At 35.8% G+C, this 25,390-nt stretch overlaps 4 protein-coding genes across 4 annotated transcripts in view; 1 reads left to right on the plus strand and 3 right to left on the minus strand.

Moving 5' to 3' along the window:
• Nucleotides 1-6: 6 nt before the first annotated feature.
• Nucleotides 7-8,355, minus strand: porcn (porcupine O-acyltransferase). Its single transcript, XM_058784820.1, has 15 exons — nucleotides 7,951-8,355; nucleotides 7,427-7,580; nucleotides 6,761-6,953; nucleotides 5,998-6,041; nucleotides 5,702-5,883; nucleotides 5,466-5,596; nucleotides 5,317-5,334; nucleotides 5,085-5,099; nucleotides 4,862-4,987; nucleotides 2,620-2,720; nucleotides 2,342-2,418; nucleotides 2,172-2,235; nucleotides 1,906-1,991; nucleotides 1,588-1,698; nucleotides 7-1,488 (listed from the first exon to the last, which is right to left on the minus strand). The coding sequence occupies exons 2-15, from the start codon at nucleotides 7,560-7,562 to the stop codon at nucleotides 1,387-1,389; spliced, it is 1,386 nt and encodes a 461-aa protein (XP_058640803.1). The 5' UTR covers nucleotides 7,563-7,580; nucleotides 7,951-8,355; the 3' UTR covers nucleotides 7-1,386.
• A 404-nt stretch (nucleotides 8,356-8,759) lies between these two features.
• Nucleotides 8,760-13,011, plus strand: cpt2 (carnitine palmitoyltransferase 2). Its single transcript, XM_058784773.1, has 5 exons — nucleotides 8,760-9,241; nucleotides 10,042-10,122; nucleotides 10,218-10,324; nucleotides 10,413-11,717; nucleotides 12,163-13,011. Exons 1-5 carry the CDS (start codon nucleotides 9,054-9,056, stop codon nucleotides 12,489-12,491), a joined length of 2,010 nt encoding a protein of 669 aa, XP_058640756.1. The 5' UTR covers nucleotides 8,760-9,053; the 3' UTR covers nucleotides 12,492-13,011.
• A 415-nt stretch (nucleotides 13,012-13,426) lies between these two features.
• On the minus strand, nucleotides 13,427-15,034 carry magoh (mago homolog, exon junction complex subunit). Its single transcript, XM_058784775.1, has 5 exons — nucleotides 14,797-15,034; nucleotides 14,380-14,438; nucleotides 14,191-14,301; nucleotides 14,006-14,088; nucleotides 13,427-13,662 (listed from the first exon to the last, which is right to left on the minus strand). Exons 1-5 carry the CDS (start codon nucleotides 14,885-14,887, stop codon nucleotides 13,563-13,565), a joined length of 444 nt encoding a protein of 147 aa, XP_058640758.1. The 5' UTR covers nucleotides 14,888-15,034; the 3' UTR covers nucleotides 13,427-13,562.
• Nucleotides 15,035-16,212: 1,178 nt separating this feature from the next.
• uck2a (uridine-cytidine kinase 2a) overlaps nucleotides 16,213-25,390 on the minus strand; it is a 10,368-nt gene continuing 1,190 nt past the window's right edge. The window contains exons 2-7 of the mRNA XM_058784774.1: nucleotides 20,903-21,062; nucleotides 20,417-20,513; nucleotides 19,605-19,747; nucleotides 19,395-19,492; nucleotides 18,706-18,754; nucleotides 16,213-18,341 (exon numbers count right to left, since the gene is read on the minus strand). Of these exons, the coding sequence (XP_058640757.1) occupies nucleotides 18,205-18,341; nucleotides 18,706-18,754; nucleotides 19,395-19,492; nucleotides 19,605-19,747; nucleotides 20,417-20,513; nucleotides 20,903-21,062 (684 nt within the window). The 3' untranslated portion in view covers nucleotides 16,213-18,204. The remainder of the gene's footprint in view (nucleotides 18,342-18,705; nucleotides 18,755-19,394; nucleotides 19,493-19,604; nucleotides 19,748-20,416; nucleotides 20,514-20,902; nucleotides 21,063-25,390) is intronic.

Consider the following 25,390-nt stretch of genomic DNA (forward strand, 5'->3'; position numbering starts at 1 on the left):
CACATGTATGACAAGGTTGTGTACATGGAAAAATTGGGAGAAAATGACAAAATTGAATGTTTTATTATCAAGAGTTTGGCAGTCAGACATACACAATGCAGTCAAAATCATCAGTGTAATTTGAACTCTTTATTTAATATTCATTAATAAAAGTATTCGGGATGGATTCACAACAGGGTGATTCAGTAGAAAATGTGTTGCGTGTTAAATGTCTAAACACGATAAATAAAATGAAAAGTAATATAAGAACATACCTGTAATTAATCAGCTATTAATGATTATTGTTCTGTTTGGCACTAAAAAACAATCCATAATTCATTGTGATGATGGTGATAAATAGCTATTTACTACCAAACAGCAATAATATGATGGCAAAGATTACACACTATCTGTATGCTTTAACGTTTCCCTTTTGTTGTTAATACATTTTTTAAAAGTTTAAATATAAGAACAAGCAAACACTACTAATACTATCTCATTTGAGTGTCTCAACCCAGAGAATTACTGTCACTATTTCATATACAATTCATACAAAATAGAGGATGTCGACTTTATCATGTTTATTCAGAGCCCTATGAGGAGGTTTTATGGCAGGGGTCACCAAACTCGGTCCTGGAGGGCCAGTGTCCTGCAGAGTTTAGCTCCAACTTGCCTCAACACACCTGCCTGGAACTTTCAAGTATACATAAGAAGAAGAATAGCTTGTTCAGGTGTGTTTGATTAGGGTTGGAGCTAAACTCTGCAGGATACTGGCCCTCCAGGAATGGGTTTGGTGACCTCTGTTTTGTGGCATGTTTGTTGTACATGACAACTGTAATGAGCAAAATCCGATTGTGAATCACAGCATGATATGTGCTTTAGTGAATAAGCATGAGTATTAGTCGTTATTACATTTGGGAGTGGGAAAAAAAACAGAACAAACGCAACAAACCAAACTTGATTTGTGCAATTTGAGCTTCTGAAACAAGCACTGAAAATATTGACCTTCTTTTCTGACTAAGAAGTAATTATCCTAAAAACCATCAAACAAAACCAACTACAACTACAAGATCTACAAGTCATCAAAATCTTGATCAATCTATTAACAATGGCTATATGAATATCAAGTAAATGTTCACACTTACTGAGGATTGCTGTTTTTTTTAAGTCTTGATGCTTCTTTACTTTAGGTACTTTAGAAAACTTCCAGAGAAAATATCCAATGGTCCAATGGTGTCGATCAGTATTACCTGTACGTTAGTTTTTCCTGGATTTGAGGACTCATCCAGAGTTCACAGTGATGCCATAAATGGCCACGACTCCTCTATAGTAAAACCATATAAAATATGCAATCACAGTTATTGCTATCCTCTCCCCATCTCTCCTCGTCTATGTAGGTCTCAGTGTTTATAGAATAAGGCGATACAAGACCCAAAGGCCAAAGGTCAACCAGTGGCTTGTCCAGCTGAGCTGTGTCCATTTCTCAATGGTGTGGCTGGCCATGCCATCCTGCAGACAAAATAAAATAATTTAAGTCATGTAACAAATATAAATAATAACTTACACAGAAGGCAGGGGCCATAAGATTTCAGAAAAAGTCAGTTGTACCTCATCAGAATCCATGTCATCTGTGCTGGAGCCAAAAATTGAGCCCAGGTATGTTAAATGTAGTACTGCTAACATGCTAAAAGTCCCATTAATTAAATATACCCAAAATTCCTAGAGGAAAAAAAGAGAGAAAGTTACATTTTTAAAGAAATTTCTAAGATTTAAAATAGTCAAATATTTAACAAGTTAATAATTTAGTAAAGGCTTATCAAAAGATGTTTTTTTTTTTTTTATCATTTAAATTTTTAATGGTCTTTTTTGCCTTTGTTTAAGATATTCACACAAGTTCTTCTAGAGCCATAATGATGCATACAGCACCTTTTTATGTCTGTGTTTGCAGTCAGATGGGCATCTCTTGGAGAGGACACATGCATTTAAAATGCCTGACAATCTTTTCCTAAGCACTAAAACACAGAATAAAGACACAGTCCATTAAACACACAACCAAGATCCAAGCTGAAAGGTGATTAATACTGTGAAAAGATGCATTAGTCAGCTGAGCTCCTAAACCTAATGCTTTTGAACTGATTAAAACATTTGAAAGAATTATTAGATTTACAGATAATACCTGAACAGATACTCACCGTGTTCAATATATGTTATGAAGCCTAATGTAAACAATACTGCCCCAATGTGGAAGCTTAAACCCTGTAGGCACAGAAATACAATATTGTACTTAAGCCGAAAAATGCAGTCAATTCAAATGAAATAATCAATATAATGACAAATGAACAATAAGCAAAAATGCACTTACATGTAGCAGGGAGCTTGCTGTGTATGTCAAGATAATAGCTGTAAAGCTCCCATATTTGAGAGCCTTCCTGAACACATCTTAAAAAAATTAGGTGGAGAATGTGACTTATCCAAATATTTGGAGGTAAAAGAAAATACACAAATGTCTGCTCTAATTAAAATGTTATCATTTAAGTCTTTTGGGAGGTAAAATACATTTAATTAATTTCGGAGTCTATTAAAACCAATACAACACTATACACAAAATCAAATAACATAATCAAACAAACAAACACATACAGGTGTTAAGCCAGCGGGACATGGGCAGGTTCCAGGAAGTCACCACTTCAACCATAGACCTGGGAAACTCTACATTTAGCGGCTTTGCTATTGTCAAGTCCCTGAAATAACGGAAATGGCATTAAAAAAAGAGCGTTTGAGAGATAGAAATGAGGGAAGATTAGGAAAAATTGACTAATTCTGAATTTGCCAGCAAAAGTAAAGGCCAATTATATACTTTCACTGATATTAATCATAGTGATGTCCGAAATAACAACTACAAACATTTGTATTACCAAAATATTAATAATTAAATTGATATTTAAAATGAATATTTTATTAACAATATTTGCACCCTATAATTAATTTTAAAGGTGTTTTTAAATAAAATAAACAGTCTCAAAATTGGTGCTTTAATTGAATCAATATAAAATGATCAGTAAGTCACATCAGTGTCTTCAGAGCCGACTAAAACCATACTAAACTAAACTTTAAGTCTATTTAATTAGACTACCAGATATATGAAAAAAAGGAATTGATCATTAGGCATGTTTGTCACATTTAGTGACATTTTTGCCACAGGTACAGTGGTGTGAAAAAGTGTTGGCCCCCTTCCTGATTTTTAAATTTTTTTGCATGTTTGTCACACTTTAATGTTTCAGATCATCAAACAAATTTAAATATTAATCAAAGATAACACAAGTATATACAATATGCAGTTTTTAAATGAAGTTTTTTATTATGAAGGGAAAACAAAATCCAAACCCACATGGCCCTGTGTGAAAAAGTGCTTGCCCCCTCCTATTAAATCATGAAAGAACTGTGATTAACCACATTATTTTAGAAAGCTGAGTTAAATTTCACTAGCCAAACCCAGGCCTGATTAATGCCAGACCTGTTGAATCAAGAAATCACTTAAATAGAACCTGTCTGACAAAGTGAAGCATGTTTAAAGAGCAACACATCATTCCACGATCTTAAGAAATTCATAAACAGATGAGAAACAATATAGTTTACATGTATCAGTCTGGAAAGGGTTATAAAGCCATTTCTAAGGCTTTGGGACTCCAGCAAACCACGGTCAGAGCCATTATCCACAAATGGAGAAAACTTGGAACAGTGGTGAACCTTCCCAGGAGTGGCCAGACTACCAAAATTACTCCAAGAGCACAAAGACGACTCATCAAGGAGGTCATAAAAGAACCCAGAACAACATCTAAAGAACTGAATGCCTCACTTGCCTCAATTAAGGTCAGTGTTCATGATTCAATAAGAAAGAGACTGGGCAAAAACAGCATCCATGGGAGAGTTCCCAGGCAAAAGCCATTATTGACCAAAAAGAACACAAAGGCTCGTCTCACATTTGCCAAAAAATATCTTGATTATACCCAAGACTTTTGGGCAAATATTCTGTGGACTGATGCGGCAAAAGTTGAACTTTTTGGAAGGTGTGTGTCCCGTTACATCTGGTGTAAAACCAACACAGCATTTCATAAAAAGAACATCATACCAACAGTCAAACATGGTGGTGGTAGTGTGATGGTCTGAGGCTGCTTTGCAGCTTCAGAACCTGGATGACTTGCCATAATTGATGGAACCATGTATTCTGCACTCTATCAGAAAATCCTGAAGGAGAATGTCTGGCCATCTGTTCGTGACCTCAAGCTCAAGTGCACTTGGGTTCTGCAGCAGGACAATGATTCCAAACACAGCAGCAAGTCCACCTCTGAATGTCTCAAGAAAAACAAAATGAAGGTTTTGGAGTGGCCAAATCAAAGTCTGGACTTAAATCCAATTGAAATGCTGTGGCATGACCTTAAACAGTCCATTCATGCTCGAAAACCCTCCAATGTGGCTGAATTAAAACAATTCTACAAAGAAGAGTGGGCCAAAATTCCTCCACAGCGATGTGAAAGACTCATTGCCAGTTATCACAAACGCTTGATTGCAGTTGTTGCTGCAAAGGGTGGCACAACCAGTTATTAGGTTTAGGGGGCAAGCACTTTTTCACACAGGGCCATGTGGGTTTGGATTTTGTTTTCCCTTCATAATAAAAACTTCATTTAAAAACTGCATGTTGTGCTTACTTGTGTTATCTTTGATTAATATTTAAATTTGTTTGATGATCTGAAACATTAAAGTGTGACAAAAATGCAAATAAAAAAAAAATTAGGAAGAAGGCCAACACTTTTTCACACCACTGTATGTCCTCTATTTAATTTCTGAGACTGACAGTGTTTAAATCTGTATCATTTATACAAACCACTTAAGATTGTCCTTCTCCTCTGTGAAACCAGCACCTGCCAGTGTGGTGGTCGTCTCACCAAGGTAACTCACAAAGTAATTACTGAAATGGAAGGACAGGGTGTTCTCATAGGCCTGTAGCCACCTGATGAGGACAATCACAAAGCTGAAGGTTATCACAGATCAGAGACACAACCACAGAGACATGAAACTATTGAAGTTTAACACTGTGCATTGCCTACCTTTTAATAGAGCCCCTGCATTGAAATACAAAATAAAAAGCATTAATAAACTCAATCCAAAATGTATATTTAATAAATAGAAAGAAGCAGATAAAAATAAAAATCAATTTATACAGAATTCATTGTTTTAATTATTTTTACAAGTAAATTTAGCGGAAGCATGTTTTATGTTTGCATTAATTTGTCTTTATTCCTTATAATTAAAGTTTACATAATATAAGTAGGACAATACCTCATCTTTCGTTTCTTGCTGAGGAAAAAAATATGAAAACAAATCAGTCAAAAATGTAGAAGACTGAAGTAGAAGAATCAATCCATACTTTACATCTCATTGCTCACTGAATTACTACATAATTTTACTCAACTCAAACTTATACTCACTTGCGGAGCAGCTTGTCTCCAAAGACCGGGATGAAATAGGGAAAGAGATAGGGTGCAATACAGTTGGAAATTACCAGACAGAGCTGGCTCTTCACACAGCTGAAGACCGACTTCAAAAACCAGGAGACACTCTGAAAAAGATCATATAGATACGGTAAAGTGCTGGTGGAAGCACCCGTAATGCTCTTAAACCCCCCTTAATTCCTATTTGTATTAGAACGAAATTTGAGACTCACAAGTTTTCGACTCTCTACTGCATCCATGTAGCTACTGAAACTGATCCAAGGCCCAAAAATGACCGTCCCCACAAAGTAAATGTAGCCCATAAACTCCACTGGAGAGGGAAATCTCTCCACTATGCCTTTGTCCAAATCAAAGGCAAGAGAAACTGCCTTCATGGCCACTACCATCTGGGAACCTACATGACCACAACAAGTATTTTATTTTAAATTTACTCACAATAAGAAACATCTATACAGTCCTGGTCTAATGGTCACTGATGTCCGGTAATAAAACAGCATCAAAGGCTGACCTCTCATTTTATGCCAAGTTGCTGTATCCATCATATGCAGTTCTCTGAAACAGAAAGAACAGAATCTTAACACTGTATCTCTGACTCACCAGGCTCTATGTCCTTTTAAAAAATGTAACAAAAATACAATTAGTAAAGGCATCTATAATATATTGATAACAATAACAAATGTTTTTTGAATACCAAATCAGCGTATTTGAATGATGTCTGAAGGATCATGTGACACTGTATGTACAGTGTATATATATATATATATATATATATATATATATATATATATATATATATATATGACTACCAGTTTTGAGGAGTAACTAGTTACATGTACTGTGTATTTAACCTCAGAACGATCTCAAAGTAAAAAGAGGAGGTAAAGTCTGATTTTGTGGTGGCTTTGTTGTAAAATAAAAAATTATAATCTTGATTCAAGAATGAAGAATTTTGAAAGTCCGACATGAATCATTCTTTTGAGTACTACTGAAAGGTTAACCCTTCCTGCTTTAAATGTTTGAAAATTATTAACAGTTATTTATTAACAGAAAATTATTAACAAATATTCCGTTAGAAATTTAGAAAAGTAATCAAATGTAATCAGCTACATTACTTTAATAAAGCAACTGAAATAGGCACACTATTTATTACATTTTAAATAGGGTAACATGTAATCTGTAACCTATTAATTTTTCAAAGTAACCTTCCCAACGCTGTTGGCAAAATGCAAAAATGAAGAAACAGATGAGCGTGAGAGGATGTATCTACATACCCCAGAAGGAGGTAGATGAGGATAGTGATGGACAGGAAGGGTCCTCGGCTGCTCGAATGGCGGCACAGGAAGAGGATGAGGTAGCAGAGGAGGCTGAGAAGCACCACCCAAACCATGTGCAGCTCGAAGAACAGGTAAAGAGTATAAAAACCACCTGCCACCGTACTCAGGTGTTTCAAGAAAGAGGGAAGACCTGAGAGACATAACATCATTTAATTACCTATTATTTTAATTGTACTTCAGTATTAGAAGTAGTTCCCACAATCATGACAATTCTATAATTTTTTTTTTTTTGTATATTTTCCTCTTTCCATGCAACAAAAAGTAAGTTATTTATAGAAGAATCTCCAAAGAGTTTTATCACACAATGAAAGTGAATGGTGATCGTAGCTGTCAAGAAAGATGTTCCTCACACAAAGCTATCATACGGCTTCAAAAGACTTGAGATATTGTACATTGTACATGACCGACTTGCTACTTTAATAGTATTTTTGTGCTTTTTGGTGCTTTAAACATCTGGCCACTATTCCCTTTCACGAGTGGCACAGAGAAAAGGAAGTGTTTGGAATGAGGGAGAGCAAATCATTTTCATTTTATAAGAACTGTTCCTTTAATTGCATTTAAAGATTACAGTACATGTCATGTGTCATGTATAAACCATCTTACCCAATCTCCACAGCAGCCTACACACTAGGCAGATGAGTAGCAGCTGCCATACTTGTTCCAGACCATGCTGGACAGTCGGAAGCAAGCAACCGGATCCCAGTTCCTGGAAGAACTGCTGTTTGCTTAGAGCTCCCATTGCTTTGACTGTTAGACACTGAAAAATAAAATAACATGAATTAGATGTTGTACCTTAAATAATCAAATCAATAATGTCCGGGCATTTAGTCTAAATAATGACAGATGCTGTGGGCAAGCCTCAAAGGTAAAGATAAGGTCAAGGCTGAATTGAGGTCAGAAGATAGTGTTTGTAAAATTAATCTCAGGGTTAATACTGAATCCCATCACACATATTGTGATGATTGCAACAGCTTTTAGAAATAGATGTAATGTTTTTAGGATTCCATTACAGAAATCTATTTTCATCAGGAAGGAGAAGAAAATCATCCTGGTTGGTACTCTTCATATATTTATTGTGATACCTTAATGCTGTGCTGTGTAGGCATGCAGTGTCCAAATAATCTTACCTCTGCAAGATGTTAAATACCCTCACACTGCAATGCAGACAGCATGCACGGTCTGAACGGCCGAGTAATATCGACGACAGGTGTTTTACGCTCTAAATGAGAATTATAATAGCTGAAATGCACAATTCGTTACAGAGCGCTTCACCCCCACTATCAACTCACACAGCGATGAACCGCAGCAGGAATAACGTTACGCCTGTGCGTCCCTAAAATGTGAAGTTTTGTACACATTCTCTTATATTACTTAGTTCAATTTTAATTTAGAATAAATCTACATAAATTCGACCAGGTTCTAAACGAAATATGGAGAATTATGTCGCGCTTCCAGCACAATCGGTCCAGATGATGCTGGCAATGCGCCTGATGGCTGATTCCCATTGATGCTGTCCGTCGTTCATGATTACAGCTTCCCAAAGGAACATCCGATGACCAATCATCTTCCTGCGCATCTGTGGCTGAACCAATCATATGAAAGGATCAGCACAAAAAGGCGGAGCTTGTGGTTTCACGCTTTGATAGCCTCGTACGTGTTTGAATGTGTTCAAAATATATGGAAATGTAATAAATCTTCGAAATGTAAGGAGTTAGAATATTTGTTTTGAAAAAGTTAATTTAATTAAATAAAGTTTTAATTTAATTTACTTCTGGGGAACTTTCTTATTTTGTGTTGTTTAAATAATTAACACATAATGAAAAATGCAATTGAATTTCTTCATCAGCCTACATATGTTTTGTATACAAATATGTCCTATTTATATATATTGGACTTTTATTTTGAAAAAAGTGATGGTTGGTGAGGCGGAAGTAATGAATCAAATATTAAAATCGGAAATTTTGTTGTGAATTGTGTCTCCTTGTTAAGCAGCTATTAAAAATTATCTTAGGAAACCCTTTTTTACGATTGTTGAGATTTTTTTTTTCTAAATAGAAAGGTAAGAGAAGACAGGTAGCTAATTATTGTTGGCCGTACCGAGAGACAGGTCAGACACACTGCATTCATTTAGTGGATTAGCAGCTTGCAGAACTATTACACAGAAGTTTTGAAATTGAAGTTGAGCTTTAAGAAAAATACGCAGATCATAACTCCTTAAATTACAAGTTGTATGATGGCAAGTTTGGTCTCTACGCAATATAATTCAACACTGAGTAAATTCAAACTGTTAAGGAATAACCCTGCCCTGTCAGTTCTAACGAGCACTCGGCGTAAATACAGCAGTAAGGATGGAGCTGGGATCGAGTATTTACACAAAAGTGTCGTACCGACCATGCACTACCAGAAGAGTTTACCAAGGTAGGAGAATGGCATACAATCACACACATGATATATCATTTAGCTGTGTTTTGATATTGAATCTGATTTTAGCTGGAAATCTATTATTATTATTATTTGTCTATGACAGTTTTAGGTCATATTAGAGAATGTAGGTGAAAGTGCAAAGTCTATGCTTAGGTTGCAAGGGGGATGGGGACACGGTGTTACACGTAAATATACCCCCTTGCCTTAAATTTAGTTCCCTCACTATTGTTCCGTGGTAAGCAGTAGACTAGAGGAAGATTTACATTCAAGCAATCTAAAATAGAATAAAATGTAATAATCTTAGATTAAAATGTAGTGTAATTTTTTTGGTTTGTGATGTTGTGTATACTACCACCTAAAAGCTTTTAAATGTTTTTGAAAAAAGTCTCTTATGTCTGAAATACAGTAAAAACAGGAATATTGTGAAATATTATATTATATATATATATATATATATATATATAATATATTTTAAAATGGTGCTGGTGAAAGCAAAGCTGAATTTTCAGAATCATTACTCCAGTCTTCTTCAGTGTCAGATGATCCTTCAGAAATCATTCTAATATGTTGCTTTGGTGTTGATGAAACTAACATGAATATTGAAAATGCTTAATATTTTTATGAAAATGTGATACATTTGTAGTGTACATACACTAACATTGTTAAAAATCATTATTTAAATAAAATCAGTAAATAATTATACCATGTAAAACATCTCACAATAAAATTTATAATAATTCTAATTCTAATGGATATGTATCCCAAAACATATAAATTTTACATGTTCTTTATAGATTACCAGTCCCAAAATTGGAAGATACAATACGGAGGTATCTGGCAGCTCAAAGACCCCTGTTGAATGATGAACAGTACAGGTAAGCCAAAAGTATCTATATCAATTTATTCATTTCATTTTCTAATTACTCTTTAATGTTTTTCTGTCTACTTCTGCTCCCTTGAAATCCATCAGTAATACAGAGAAAGTAGCAAATGATTTCCAGAGTGGTGTAGGCAAGCAGTTACATGAAGAACTTGCAGCCTTAGACAAAAACAACAAGCACACCAGCTATATATCAGGTAGGAGATGTAGTAATAAAAAGAACAATTGAATATTATTAGTTTTAATTGTAGCATCATTAATGAATTTCTCCCATTTGCCTTGCAGCTCCATGGTTTGACATGTACTTGTCTGCTCGGGAGTCTGTTGTGCTCAACTTCAACCCCTTCATGTCCTTTAACCCTGACCCCAAACCCGAGTACAACGACCAGCTTGTGCGAGCCACCAACATGGTGTGCTCTGCCGTCCGGTTCATGAAGACTCTTCGTGCTGGTCTACTCGAGCCAGAGGTGTTTCATCTAAACCCTGCCAAGAGTGACACCGATAGTTTCAAGAGGTTGATCCGATGGGTGCCCCCCTCTATCTCGTGGTTTGGAGCCTACATGGTGAACGCATATCCTCTGGATATGTCCCAATACTTCCGCCTCTTCAACTCCACACGTATACCCAAGTACAAGCGCGACGAGCTCCTCACAGACAACAAGGGCCGCCACCTGCTTATAGTAAGGCGAGGCAACCTGTATGTGTTTGATGCTCTAGATCGGGACGGCAACCTGATAAAGCCTGCCGAGGTGCAAGCTCATTTGAATTACATCCTATCTGACCCCACACAAGCTCCTTCATTCCCCTTGGGCGTTCTAACCAGTGAGAATAGAGACACCTGGGCAGGGTTAAGACAGAAACTACTGGACGCTGGAAATGGAGAAGCTCTGCATTTAGTAGACAGTGCTTTGTTCTGCCTCTGCCTGGATGAGGAGGTGATGAGAGACTATATTCACATTTCCCACAACATGCTTCATGGAGACGGCTGCAACCGCTGGTACGACAAGTCCTTCAGTATCATCTTGGCTAAAGACGGACAGGCGGCCATCAATTTTGAGCACTCTTGGGGTGACGGCGTGGCCGTTCTTCGCTTCCAGAATGAGGTTTTCAAGGACACCACAGAGAAGCCTTTGGTCGGGCCTGGATCCAAGCCTGCAGCGGTGGACTCTTCCTCTGCGGTGCACCGATTAGAGTTTAAACTCACTGATGAGTTAAAAGCTGGAATCACAAAAGCAAAAGAGAACTTCCAGGCTGCCGTATCAAAGCTCACCATCGACGCCATGGAGTTCAAGAAAGGTGGAAAGGAGCAACTTAAGAAGAAGAAGCTCAGTCCAGATGCCATCTCTCAGCTGGCTTTCCAGATGGGCTTCCTACGGCAATACGGCCAGACGGTCGCCACATACGAGTCGTGTAGCACTGCGGCCTTTAAACATGGGCGCACAGAAACCATCCGTCCTGCTACCATCCACACAAAGCGCTGTGCCAAGGCATTCATTGAGCAGCCTGGACAGCACACTGTGGAGCAGTTACAGGGGCTGTTGAATGAATGCTCCAAATACCATGGGCAGCTCACTAAAGAGGCAGCAATGGGTTAGTGCATATTCATGAGGTGTCTTGTCATTTGAGGGGGTGGGGTGGACTGATGTTTATCTTAGCAAGGCATCTTTTTTAATCAGTATTGAGCAAGAAAAAAGGGACAGTTTGCCTAAAAATTACAATTCTGTCATCATTTACTTATTGTCAGGTTGTTCCAAACTGGTATGACTTACTTTTGTTCTGTGGATCACAAAAGAAGATTTTTTTTGTCAAATATAATGAGTTATTGTGGTCCAAAACAGCATTAGACCCCACTAATTGTCATTATGTAGACAAAAAATATATATATTTTTTTAAAAGTCAAACAGGTTTGACAGGGTGATGACAGAATTTCCATCCTTTTACATTTTTGGGGGAGGGTGGGCATCAAATTATATCTTTAGTTCACTCTCAACTTGTGTTTTTCATCATTGTCCTTTTTTTGTGCATTTTCATCTAGGTCAAGGATTTGATCGCCATCTCTTTGCCATGCGCTACCTGGCTAATTCAAAAGGAATGGCCCTGCACAGTTTCTACCAGGATCCAGCATATGCTGCCATAAACCACAACATTCTCTCCACCAGTACTCTTACCAGCCCCGCGGTCAGTCTGGGCGGATTTGCTCCTGTGGTGCCTGATGGTTTCGGAGTGGGCTATGGTGTCCATGATGAATGGATCGGGTGCAATGTGTCCAGCTACCCTGCCAGAAATGTTCATGAGTTCCTTAAGTGTGTTCACAAGTCCTTGGAAGATATTTTTACAGTACTTGATGGAAAACCCATTAATTGAAAGTAGACTTAATGTGTTGAAGTTCAGTGAAGCACTTGGTAGGTGGAGTAGTCTGAATTTAGAGCATTTATGTTTTACTTCTATTAGATCAGGACTCCAGTGTATCATGTTTATCATTAAAGGCTAAAGATAGAAGTAATAAGCTTTGCATTGTGTGGATAGACAACTGTGACTGCTTGGTATTGAACTCTGAAATGATTGATCCAGAAGCAAAACTTAGTAATAGTATTGGGTAAATCTGTGAAATGCTGATGTCCTGACATGTATTGTATTTGAAATATTTGCAGTGTATTTCCCCCCAGGTTCAACAGGCAGCTTTAATCCACCTATACTTTCAATGGTCAATCATCTTTGACTCAATGCAACATGAACACAATGTATTTCCATACACTGCAAAATTCTGCATTGTTTAATTATGTACAATAATTGAAAGACCTGTCCTGTGCCTTATAAGATGTAAGAACATGGATAACTATGAATACTCTGATTGTAAATACTGTAACAATCTTAATTAAATAATAAAATATTTAATATCTGATTGAAAAATGTGTACATTTGTGAGGATTGTTTTCCACAAAAATATTAAGCAACACAACCGTTTCCAACATTGATAAGAAATGTTTCATGTGACACTGAAGACTAGAAATTTAGCAGTGCCAATACAGGAATAAATTACGTTTGAAGATATTAAATTGTTTTAGAATAATTATTCTTACTGAATTTTTGATTTAAAAAAATCATCCTTGGTGACCATAAGAGATGTTCAAAAACAGTAAAAAGTCCTTACCAACCCCAAACTGTAAACATTATACATTCTATTTGAAAGTATCTATTTGGACTCCAAATTTTGGAGTGTGCAAATATTGATATCACCATTAAGGTTTTGAAAAGATTTTGCAGCTTAAAAGGTTTTGAAATGGAAAGTGAAGCAAATCAACAGTTGAACAAGTTTTTATTTAAAAAAAAAAAAAAGAGAGAAAAGCAAAACCACCAAGCAATATACAAATGTTGAAAATAGCTCAAACAATAACTAAAATATGACTTTCATCCAGAATAAAAGCATCTGGGTAGTTAGATGGGCTTGATTTTGAAGTGGAGGCCGATGAGACTGAATACAAGGCATTTGAGATCCTGGACCAGGTAGTAGAAAACTCTGAGTCCTTCTGGATCCCTGAGGAGCAAGAACACAAATGTTACCACTCTTATAATACAGAGAACACACAGTGGAACTGCAGAGTGCTTCATTGCTTGAGAGTAGCAATGGGAAAGCAATAGATTGCATGCCAACACTGAATAAATGCAGCAGAAAAGAACAGTACAGTAAATCATTTAGCAGATGCTTTTATCTTAAGTGATTTACAAATAAGATGCATCACATGCAATTTATCATACAAGAGTCAATAATATTTGTGGTACTGTAATGCCAGGTTTTAAGAATGAGACAGTAGTGTGAAAAAGCAGTGAAGCAGAGAGAACAAGAACTAAAAAAAAATCAATTTATGAAATACGCTTACTTGGACTGGTTGACATCAATTAAAGATCCAATTTTGGAAGTTGTGAATGAAATGTGCTCATCACCGATGACGATCTCCAGTTCCTATGAAGCACAAAGAAGAGCAATTATGACACAGAGTATAACAAACCACATGGTGACCAGAGCAAGGGTAAAATAAAAGCAAAAATATATATTCCTACAAACCTGTCGCCCGACTCTGTCTGGAGGAGGCCACAAGGCATCGTCTTCTTTTGTGATCTCGCTGTCATCAATGATTCTCTTCAACTCTTCCATCACGCTTTTATGAACATAAGCCTGAAAGAGGGGAAATATCTCATAAGCTTACTGACCTCATACTGGATGTATGTGACGTCACCACGCAGCAGACTTTACCTCTTTTCGGATCATGACGTCGTTCTTGTAGTTGCTGTTGTTTGCATATCTCAGTTTGCCTGGATGAAAACAAAAGGATCCATAAAAATTATATGCAAGCTACTTATGAGAATATTCCACAGTCACTGGAATATTATATCAGAAAAACAACAATTTCTTAACAGAAATATTATTTATCAAGTTAAATAACTTAAGATATTAAAGTGGCAGTTTTAAGCAATTCAGACGTTAGCTAACATGTTAATTTGTTTTTCTACACAAACAGCCCCTCTACTTCACAATTACTAAACAAATTAACCAGTAATTAAAGTTCAAACAGCTTTAGAAAAACGTTTTGGCCTAGTAAAAAAAAGCAAGCACAGATATCAATAGAAAGGCTGTTAGCATATTAGCAAGCTAAGTTGGCGCCTGACTTACCGTCGGGTCTGAATTCAAATTCCAGAAATTCGTGGCCGAATTTACCTTTGTGGCCCACATAGTACCTCAAATAAAAGTCACTCGTGGACATATCTGTGCACGATATTTAAGTAAGACTCTAAATCACCGCACGAACACTCTTCTTCAATGAATCGCTTGAGGAACGACCAATATGGAATCGCGTGCGTACTGCTGGTCGCGGTGTGACGTCAGACACCGGTCGCACAATAATGATGCTGCAACTAGGCCTACCAAAGCAGCACATCCTGACCTCCATGAACCTGTTTTGCGTTGTTGTATGCTTTCATGTTATCTTTGTTCTAATCTAAACCATTGTGTAATTCTGTCCAGCTTGCAATAAAGTTCTTAAAAGAGAGGGATTTACTCTTTAAAGTTTTTTTTTTCTGATGCAAGCAAATGTGATTACAACACTCAGGTATCCAGGAGGCAACGGACATGAGGAGTACAAAAACTTTTATTTAACTAAGCTTTGCGGTCAGTCACTTTGTTATACAACTTTCTGCAATTCTTTACACATGTACATGATGATACAGTTATCATGGATTTATTAAACCACAGAAACACTTAAAAAAAAAAAAAGAAAGAAAGAAAAGCCAATCCCCAGCTTCAAGAGTAACAGTTGAAGATAAAGTGTTATTATTAATATTCATTGCAGTGTCACAGAAATGCTGTTTTAAAGCCTTGCAACTGTAGTTTGTTTGGTCCAACAACACAAGCATGCAACCTTTTCTGATTTTAATATAGTTTTGGCTTTCTTTGCATTTTGCACCCCTTTTGCAAGCACCAAAACTCAAAGGCATCAATAATTGAACATATAATTATACATCATGCAGAATACCATACTTTTGAAATCCTCTCCAAAGCCACCCCTCTTTGCAACAACACAATCTGTTCCAGACTGGGATTTCTAATATCAACATAAATGCATTAAGGTTGTCACATATTCTGGTAAAATCAATATTTGCTATATAATTACAGAAATTAGTGTGGGAGTCAAACTAATCGATTGCACATTAAACAATGCCAACAGCTTAAATCTTTGGAATCCCACAAATTTCAATAAAAACAATGTACAGTATTTGCATCATTTTCAGTCAAGTAGGATTACACACTGGGTGTGCAAGTTGGTAAAATCATGAAATCATGGTTTTATTCAGGGCTGAACTGTGTGATTGTGGGGGATTGTTTGTAATGTGTACTGCATTTTAAAAGCTGGTGTTTAAATCTGTGCTAATATATCAAAACCCTTTAATGAGAGGTATGAATATCTTCGACATGTATGTTCGACAGCCTGGATGTTAGAGTAACCAAGTGTTGTTTAGAAAAGTAATATTTACAATATTTAGCTGATGTAACATTGAAGGGAAGTCAACATGAAAAAAAAGGAACAGTCTGTAAGTTCACATACAAAAACTTTATGATGGCACAAAATTTGTTGCAGTGGTTTTAAACTGGTTTAAGAATTTTAAAATGAATCTATGAACATACTGATCGAATCACACATTTAATACCCAAACGAAACCAAGGACCAGACGTCAACAAAAGATTTATAATAATTTATGCAATTTTGGCCAAATAAACAGCCCAGGGGTAAGAATGCCTTTGATAACCAAATAAATATTCAAGTCACAAAATGTTTTTTTTTTTTTTATCTGGCCCAAATATAAATAATGACGACAAAATGGCATTATCCTCAAAACGATCGTATTCAATCAAATAAATATTCACATCATTCAATAATAATTTAGAATTTTTACATAGGATAGTAAATGAGTCACCCTGTATCATAGCAGCAATGCGAATGAAGCCAACCAGAAAATAAAATATAGCAATATTACAAACAATGTTAAATAAGAACAAATCATAAATCAATGATTAACCAATTTTAAGTTAAAGATTTATGGATCAAAGGGAAGATATATGGGGTCATTTTACAGTCAGGGTCAAGTTTAAAGGTTGGATTGTTCAGTTTCACATCCCTGAATGATTTCAGAGTGCCTTAAAAGGCTTCTCTCTGGCTCTAAGATGCAGGAAAACCGAGCTACAAGGGAAAATATGTACTGTGTATGGAAATTACACAGCTCGGACTACAAAAACATCTGTTGAAGAAAACTAAATTAACTCTTTGGTGAGTTTTTTCAAAGACTTACCAAAGTGGCATCATGGTGTATATATTAAATCACAACGCTAGTAAAATAATGGGTTAAAAAAAATAAAAATAAAAAACCTTCGTAAAGGATGAAGAGACTCTGAGAATTCATTTCAAGTAAGCATCTCCATTTGTCTAAATGCCTTACACAAGTCTAATTAACGAATCATAAACTGAGTGTCAAATTGCATTATTAGAGTCAAGGGTACAGTGCATAGTATATGAACATAAATCTCTTGACAAATAGATCACTGTTTGCAAACACTCCACAGCAATGCTGCACAATCAACCACTGGGCTTTGTTTTAAAGCACATGACCATGTTTAATGAGGATCACATGGCATCTCCATAAATATTCTAGAAGTACAAGGTTTGAAATTCGGTACCGAGTATCAGTATGTACAACAAATTTACTTCTGCTTAATTAGCCAGATTAGCGCCCTTTCTATCTTAGAGGTGTGGTCTGTGATGTCTTCAGTATAGACGTCTCGTTCCTTTTAGGACAAAAGAGAGTTATTGTTTTCATTTGTAGTAACTACACCCTGAGAGGCCTGTTGTGACGTAGTAACACTGCCTGAATTGTTCAAGTGAAAAGGAGGAATAAATGTTTATCCTTCTGCAAGAAACACTGATCATAGAGGGACATCATATAAATAATGCCAGAATACTAAAACCTTATTCCATCACTGTCAACCAAAAAGAAAAAAATATTGGCTTTTAAAACAACTGTTTTTGGACTCTATCCAGTGAAGAGGTTCTTTAAACAAATACATTTGCAAATGTAGTCCTTTCTGATAGGAAAAAAAAAAAAGGATCAGAGGTAAAAAATAATAATAATTTTAAAAATATATATTCAATCCTCATTACCATGGAATCATGTAACATTTAAATTATCTGCATTCCCACTTTTAGTCAACAAACATACTCTTAAAGAAGTAGTACAAAAAATAAAATAAAAATGCTAAAATAAATAGAGGAACTATCCATTTTGACCTTTAACAATCCCAGAACTAGAAGTTCAATTTATCTTTCTTACTCCTAAAACATCAAGTGTAGCCAGTCCAAAAAACAAAAAGAAGGAAGCAGAATGAAATAAAAGGCAGTCTTTGAAATTCTTGAATTTTTTCATGATTCTTTTTGTCTTAAACAGTGTTGCTAATTAACAGAATGCACAAGCAATCCTTCTTTTCTCTTGCATCCATCCTTCACACATTCATTCTCTCCTGATTGAGGGCTGGTCAATGCGGCCTGCTGCTGGACTCTGAAGGATGCCGTTTACGAGGCGTGTTGTGGCCGTTGAGGTATCCGTTCAAGCGTTTGGTTAAACCACCATTTAGAATATCCTGGATGTGTTGCACTATCAAATTTATGGCAACTAGAGAGAGAGAGAGAGAGAAAAAATAAATAAACATGGAAGAACAAAAATCATGTCAAGTTGATTTACAAGTCTTACCAGTCTTTGTTTAGTAAATACTTTTTTCAGTGCAGGTTTAGCACTACTTTCACTTGCTTGGTTTTGTAGTTAAAGAATCAGTAGTACTTTAAGTAGGGAAAAGACTAAACATGCTGGAATGCTCACGATATCAAGACTAGAAGTGTGGCCTTGCTTAAAACTATTATTTTCAAAACAATGTATGCATATCATAAACTGTTCCAAAACATTTCCACATCAAAATATTTGTGTCTTCTCTCTTCCATGGTAAAGTCTAACACATTTGGATAAACATTTCAACTCTCACCCAGATTATCAGCTCCCCTTGGAATGATCACATCAGCATACTTTTTTGTCTGAAAGTAAAACAGATAAAAAAAATTAAAAAAAAAGATGATAATCAACAACAACATTTCAGCACCTGCTGCTTCTTGAAAAAAATGCCAGGAACATGTTCTCTTGTAAACTGAAAGACTAATACTGGCTCTGCATTTTAATAAATGGTCTATATATATATATATATATTCATTCTATATAATTAAATATTTACATTTATATAAAAGATAAAAGGACCGTTTATAATATAGTCGCCAAACAGCACAACAGAGAAATTGACATGGAAAAACAAAAACCACATCAAGTTGTTTTACAACTTTTTTTAGTACTTACACTGTAAAAAGTGATGAGTTGACTTAACTTAAAAAAATTGAAGAAACCCGTTTCCTTAAAATTGTTAAGTAAATGATAATTAAAAAATAAGTTAAGTGAGTTGTCAAGTTCACTTTTTTTTTATTATTATTATTATTTACTTAATTTTAAGGCAACAGGGTTCCTCAATTTTTTTAAGTTAAGTCAACTCATCACTTTTTACAGTGTAGATTTACTAAACAAAATGTTTGTATCATCAAGTAAAATTGTGTCAGTGTTGTTCATAATAATGAAAGTGTAAGAATTTGCCCACGTTCAAAAGTCTGAGCGTAAAAGTGTAAAACTCACTGGCAGACAGAACTCCTCAAAGGCAGGCTTAACAAATGTTATGTATTGGCTTAGCACTTGCTCTAGGTCACGGCCTCTCTCACTGATGTCTCTCAGGACTATGAGCAGAGGGGAAGGAGATGACATGAATCAAATTGCACTGAAATACATCATTCTATCACTACCAATTATGAATATTTGTTGAGATCCATTGATGAAGTCCACACACACCTCTGCGTGACAGACGTGTATCTGCATCCGTATCCACAAACAGCTTCATTTGAAACAGATCTCGGATTTCTTGCGAATAAAACATAAGAATGCCTTCAAATAAAACTACATCCGCTGGATAAACAGTGACCGTCTCTTCTTTCCTGCAAAAGGTAAGGAAAACAGAAGCGTATCAGGATGCAGGAAATTCCTGCACAAACAGATTATGTGACACAAATCAAGATAAGGCTTGTTTGAAACCCTATGCTCAAGTAGCATGTAAGCAAATCAACAGCAGTTACATTCTGGCCTGCGTTTCTGATACTTCCCTGCAGACGCTGAATATGGGCTCCAAAATAAATATGTGCTGCTTACACACTGCTTTTGTGTGTGGTTTGAAACTTGAATAAATACAAAGATATCCACACACAGAAGTAATGCAATGATAATAAGTTAAAGGGATCATTCACCCAGAAATAAAAACTACGCACCCTCATGTCGTTCCAAACCCATATCACTTTAGTTAATCTTCAAAACAAAATTAAGATATTTTTAATGAAAACCAAGAGGTTTCTGTCCCTCCTTTTTTTAAAAACGTACAGGTAACCAAAACTTAGAAGATTCAAAAAGGTATGCATCAAGTGGTCTTGAATCAATCAGTCAATCAGAAATACAATCGCTTTAAACGATGAACAGATTTAATTTAGTCTGTATGTGCTTTGAGTCTTATGGGTTTCGAATTACATGATGGTGAGTAAACGATGGCAGAATGTTCATTTTTTGCTGAACTATTCCTTTAAGTTTATGTTATTCAAAATGTGGTCTGAACGGACCTTGAGTGGGTAACGAAGTCGTAGACAGGAATCTGGACAGTTCTTCCCTCCATGATATCACAAAGGGTTTTGACTATCAACTCATTATCAAACGCATCTGTGGGACACAGTAAAAGAGGATCAGATAGAAAGCACAGAATTTGTTCTAACGTTTCTTGATCCACAGGATGTGGGAAATCAAGAACAAGCAAAAAGGTGAAAAGCCACTTGTGCTGCTGCAGAATGGGTGTGTGTGTGAGGGTGGCTGAGTCAGGCAAACACTCACTCCGACACACACACACACACACACACACACTCACAAAGAGCTGCCAAAGTATACAGACTGCATCAACGCTCATAGTCTGAGTTGTATTCTGCTCATAATAACACACTGCAATAGGCAGGGGTGTTTGGCTATACAAAAGCACACATAAAGAACTATTAATCAGGTCAACAAAAATAAGTCTAAATAAAAAAAATTATATTAACATAAAAATGAGATTTTACCCGGGTGGTCAAAGTTAAATTGTCCTTTCAGAGCCTTGGTCTTCTGTTCAGAGGTCAGTACCCTGTAGAAACTATCCTGACTGAGGATGGCCACCTGCCTCTGATGATGGTCGATTTTATTCTGGCCAAGAAGCTCCATAATCTTCCCACAAACTGATGACTGAAAAGAAAATAATAATAAAAACAGGATTGTAGTTACATATATGCTCTAAAAGCAAGTTTCAGTGAGTAATCTAAATTCAAACTGTGAAATAATAACAAAATGGCTGATGATTTAAGGTCAAGTGTATCATGTCTGTGGGTGGCCACTATACTCGGGTTGGGAACCAAAAGCTGGTCCTTAAAAAAAACAAAAACAAAAAAACAGATTTGATTGATTTTAATGGCATCTGGTTCTGTTCAGGTGTGCTATGCACTTCATTTTTTTGAGACTGACAGTTTTGGCACTTCTTCCAAAGACTGAGTCATGATAGACTAGTGACGTCATTTAAAAGTTTTCATGAGGGCTGTATTCAAATATATAATATGATTTTTTTATGCCATCAGCATTGAACACAATAAGGCTAAACAGCACCATATCTCTGTGTTTGGTTAGATTCACTAGTGTTGACAATTTTCACAAAAGGCTGACATTTAATCGAATATGTAATACAAAACTCATTACATGCTAAAACTCTCATTGGTTGTGTCATCAAATAAATTTTTTTTTTTTTTTTTACAATTTTGGATGGATTAAACCACCACCCGCATGCAAATACTCCATTAAAAAATTATATAATTCAGATTCTTGAGTGAATGATTCTTAAGTGTGATTTTTTTTTTTTTTTATTAAACACCACCAGATTATATTTAACTCACATTATTTACAACATTAACTGCTAAAAATGTCACATTTCAGTAGGCCATACTTTTAAAACATTACATGCATTCCGTGCTTTTTGTTTTTAGTTTGTTCCAAAAGGTTTATGTAAAGTCATTTATAAAATATAAGAAGTTCAGTTTGCAACAAATCGGTTGGATTAATCTAACACACTTACTGATCCACACATCATTCATTTCATCATGACAAACAAAGAATGAACCAAGAACTTATATGGTTTTATGCTGAAAAGTACTAGTAGGCTATAAACACATAGAGCTATGTTATGAGTATTGTCAATGGCATTTTATAAAAAATAAAAAAGGCGACATAAAACAACGACATACATAAAATACAAATAGGCCCCATCACTAAACGTGTCTAAAAGAGAGCCTGTCCCTAAAAGACTCCTTTTAGTGAAAATCTAAATTACACCTCCCCCACTTGAGGCATAAACACAGAACTTTACATAACAGAACTGGCTCTGTGATCATACAACAGGACATACAACAGTGTCTCTTCAATCCCTAAACACCTTGTTTCATAGTTACAATAAATATGCCTATTAAAAACAAAACAAAGAACAAGGAGTACACTCACAGGTGGCACACCCTGTACAAAAAAACCCACAAACCATGAGCAGTTATGAAGAACATAAGCAGGTGTTTGCTCACATTGTCATGGAAAGATTTCTGCTCCTCTCTGCAGCTTGACAATGTCTGGTACACTGACTTCCTTCATAAAACTGATATATTTTCCAAAGACAGTCTACTAATGGGCCAAAAAAAAAAAACACCCTCAATATTCTGTAATAGCTGACCAATATGTAGGATGGAGGCACATCCTGATGAGAGAGAAACAGCACTAAAATGTCTATGGTCTATGGTGTACCTTATAACTGACCCAATCATGATGATATGACAAATATGAATACTTTGTATAGGAATCATTTCTGTGCTAAAGTCCAAAAAAAATGAATAAACTTACTTTCACAATCACTTGATGTATGATATATAAACAGCCTAGTAAAAGCTACTATTATGGAAGAATATCTCCACAAAACAACACTGAAAACCACATGTGATGAGTTCAGATCATGTTAAGAGTCAACCACATGCCAATAAAGAGCGGAGCACAAGACAGGCCGCAGTGCAGGGATCTGCAACTGAATCCTGCAGAGTCTGATGAAACCCTGCTGTATCTAACCTATGTGTGTGCTTAATAATGTCTTACAAAGCTTTCCTTCACCAGCTGCAATGCTGCCTGCCAGTCGCTCAATCCATTTAAAGCATAATCCACAAACAGTCCAAGCTGTCCCAGACCCTTATAAGCTACACACATATACACAAAGCATATGGTAAGCAAAAACAACCAGTGGTTTGCTTCAAGGCCTGTAATATTTTTCGAAACACAATTCATTTCTCACATAAGAGTTACAGAAATAATACTGTCTTCTGTCACACACAAAATAATCACAGCCCAAATACAAGGATTGCATGAAGTTTGTTACATATAGTTTTTACATGCTCCACAATAATGTATAACAGCCAAAAAACAACACAAAACAATGTTTTTATAATACCTGCACCAAGTTTTACACAAAGTTACACCAATTTGACATATTGGGTCCTTAATCCATAATGACGGTGACACTCAACCACATATTTAAATATAATGGTGCACTTTTAGTTAACACCAAGTCACCAACTGATGTGCAAGTCAAATGGACTTGCCAGCATGTTGAACAATGAACAGTAAAGCAGTATTTTGCATGATTTACTGGTAACACTTTACAATAAAGTCCCATTTATTAATATTAGATTAGTCAACATGAATTAGCAATAATTCTAAAGCATTTATTAGTAAATGTAAATTTTATTTACTAATGCATTACTAAAACTGTATCTATTAATATTATTTAATAGACCTGAGCTGACGTAAACTAACAGTGAACAGCTGTATTTTTAAAATAATATTAAATGAAATTAATAAGTACTGTAAAAATTAATCTCTCATTGTTAATTTTAGTTAATGTTTTGACTAATAGAACCTTATTGTAAAGTTTTACCAATTTATTCATGCCCCAATGCATGCTGAGATCTAGAGTGCATTTCAACTTGGCGCAATTTACACTGGCTTCACCAAAACAAACTAATTTATATTATATAATCATTACATGTTTTTCTACTGTGCCTAAGCCTTGCAGAAAGAAGAAAAAAAAAAAAGATAGCTCAAACACCTCTTCGACATTTGTTGGTACAGTCTGTGCCCAAGATCTGTCAACCTCCAGCCAAAGTAACCACTAATCCTGTTCACATGCTAAATGGCCTACAGGCATAGAAAGACAATCAGTTACCTTTGAATCATCAGGAGGATGCTGAGAGAGTTGTAAAACTCATAACAGCCAACAGCAGGAAGGAGGAAACTATTGTCCCCAGTAGTAAGTGATCTGCAGTGAGTTGGGCATCTCTCCTAGCCTGGCCTGGCCTGTCACCGGCCCCTAAACTAACCTTGCAGGACAGCCAAAAACCAGCTTCTGCAGTTGCTGACTAAACATTCCCCTGATTAATTCCCAAGTATTTTTTGTGTACCCAACAAGCTAAGCTGCTGTTTAGAAAAATATAATGCGAATGCTACCTAAAGTGCACCTAGTGGGTTGGGTTGTGATGTATGTTATCAATGCAAAAGTGTTTCTGGCTGCATTAAACTTAGAAAGGAAACACTTGCTTCAATTATCTGCTTTGGTTGAGCAGTTTCAGGATGTAAACAAACTGGTGTCCTTAAACCGAGAGCACACCGAGAGTATAACATTAGCACTGGACAAAACATTTGAGTGTCTACAGGCCCAAAGGAATGATAACATACTGCTTGAGAAAGTCTAGTCAAAGCATTTTCACTGAGAAAACAGATAACACGTTTCTTCCAAGCAATGGGGTAGAGAGAGAAACTTGCACACCTGACAGCTGGGAGATATAGCAGTCATAACATAAGCAAACGGAAACAGAAAGGAACAGACAACTTATGTACAGAGACATTTTAAATAATGACTAAACAGAGTGGTCAGTAAAATGTAAACTGAAAGATTAAAAAAATGCAATAGTATTGCACATGATGACTTAAACTTTATCATAATTGGCCTTTCCAGCAATTATGGCCAATAATAACAAACATAATAAATAATATAAATATAAAGAATCTTGTACAAACACTAATACTATAAATATATGCCAAATATAAAATTAAAACATTGTTTTCATTGTTTAAATATTTCTAGTTATATATATATATATATATATATATATATGTGTGTGTGTGTGTGTGTGTGTGTGTGTGTGTGTGTGTGTGATATATTAAATATTATTAAATATATAAATATTAAAATAATAATTTTACAACATTTTACCAGGTATGGCGTGGTAACTTTACTTAAGTTTATTTTTTTAACAGTACACTATTTATTTCCCCACTCTAAATAAACTACACAAACATATCTATAAATATTTCAATAACAACCATTGCAAATCAAAACCAGGCTTCACTGAAGGAGCCGTCTTGACGCATCATTGCGAACGCGGATACGCACGCACGTACGCAGCCTTTACGCACGTAAATGAGGTAAGATGTGACAC

Source organism: Onychostoma macrolepis, chromosome 08 (assembly GCF_012432095.1).
Source record: "Onychostoma macrolepis isolate SWU-2019 chromosome 08, ASM1243209v1, whole genome shotgun sequence".
Lineage (NCBI taxonomy): Eukaryota > Metazoa > Chordata > Actinopteri > Cypriniformes > Cyprinidae > Onychostoma > Onychostoma macrolepis.

Coding starts and splice junctions, on each gene's coding strand:
- magoh (XM_058784775.1), bottom strand. CDS start 14,887: ATGTCCACGAGTGACTTTTATTTGAGGTACTATGTGGGCCACAAAGGT. Junction 14,439..14,796: donor ATTTGAATTCAGACCCGACG/GTAAGTCAGGCG, acceptor GTTTTCATCCAG/GCAAACTGAGATATGCAAAC. Junction 14,089..14,190: donor CAGACAGAGTCGGGCGACAG/GTTTGTAGGAAT, acceptor TGTGCTTCATAG/GAACTGGAGATCGTCATCGG.
- porcn (XM_058784820.1), bottom strand. CDS start 7,562: ATGGGAGCTCTAAGCAAACAGCAGTTCTTCCAGGAACTGGGATCCGGT. Junction 2,236..2,341: donor CAGCAAGCTCCCTGCTACAT/GTAAGTGCATTT, acceptor CTGTGCCTACAG/GGTTTAAGCTTCCACATTGG. Junction 1,489..1,587: donor ATGACATGGATTCTGATGAG/GTACAACTGACT, acceptor TTTTGTCTGCAG/GATGGCATGGCCAGCCACAC.
- cpt2 (XM_058784773.1), top strand. CDS start 9,054: ATGATGGCAAGTTTGGTCTCTACGCAATATAATTCAACACTGAGTAAA. Junction 9,242..10,041: donor TACCAGAAGAGTTTACCAAG/GTAGGAGAATGG, acceptor TGTTCTTTATAG/ATTACCAGTCCCAAAATTGG. Junction 10,123..10,217: donor TTGAATGATGAACAGTACAG/GTAAGCCAAAAG, acceptor GAAATCCATCAG/TAATACAGAGAAAGTAGCAA.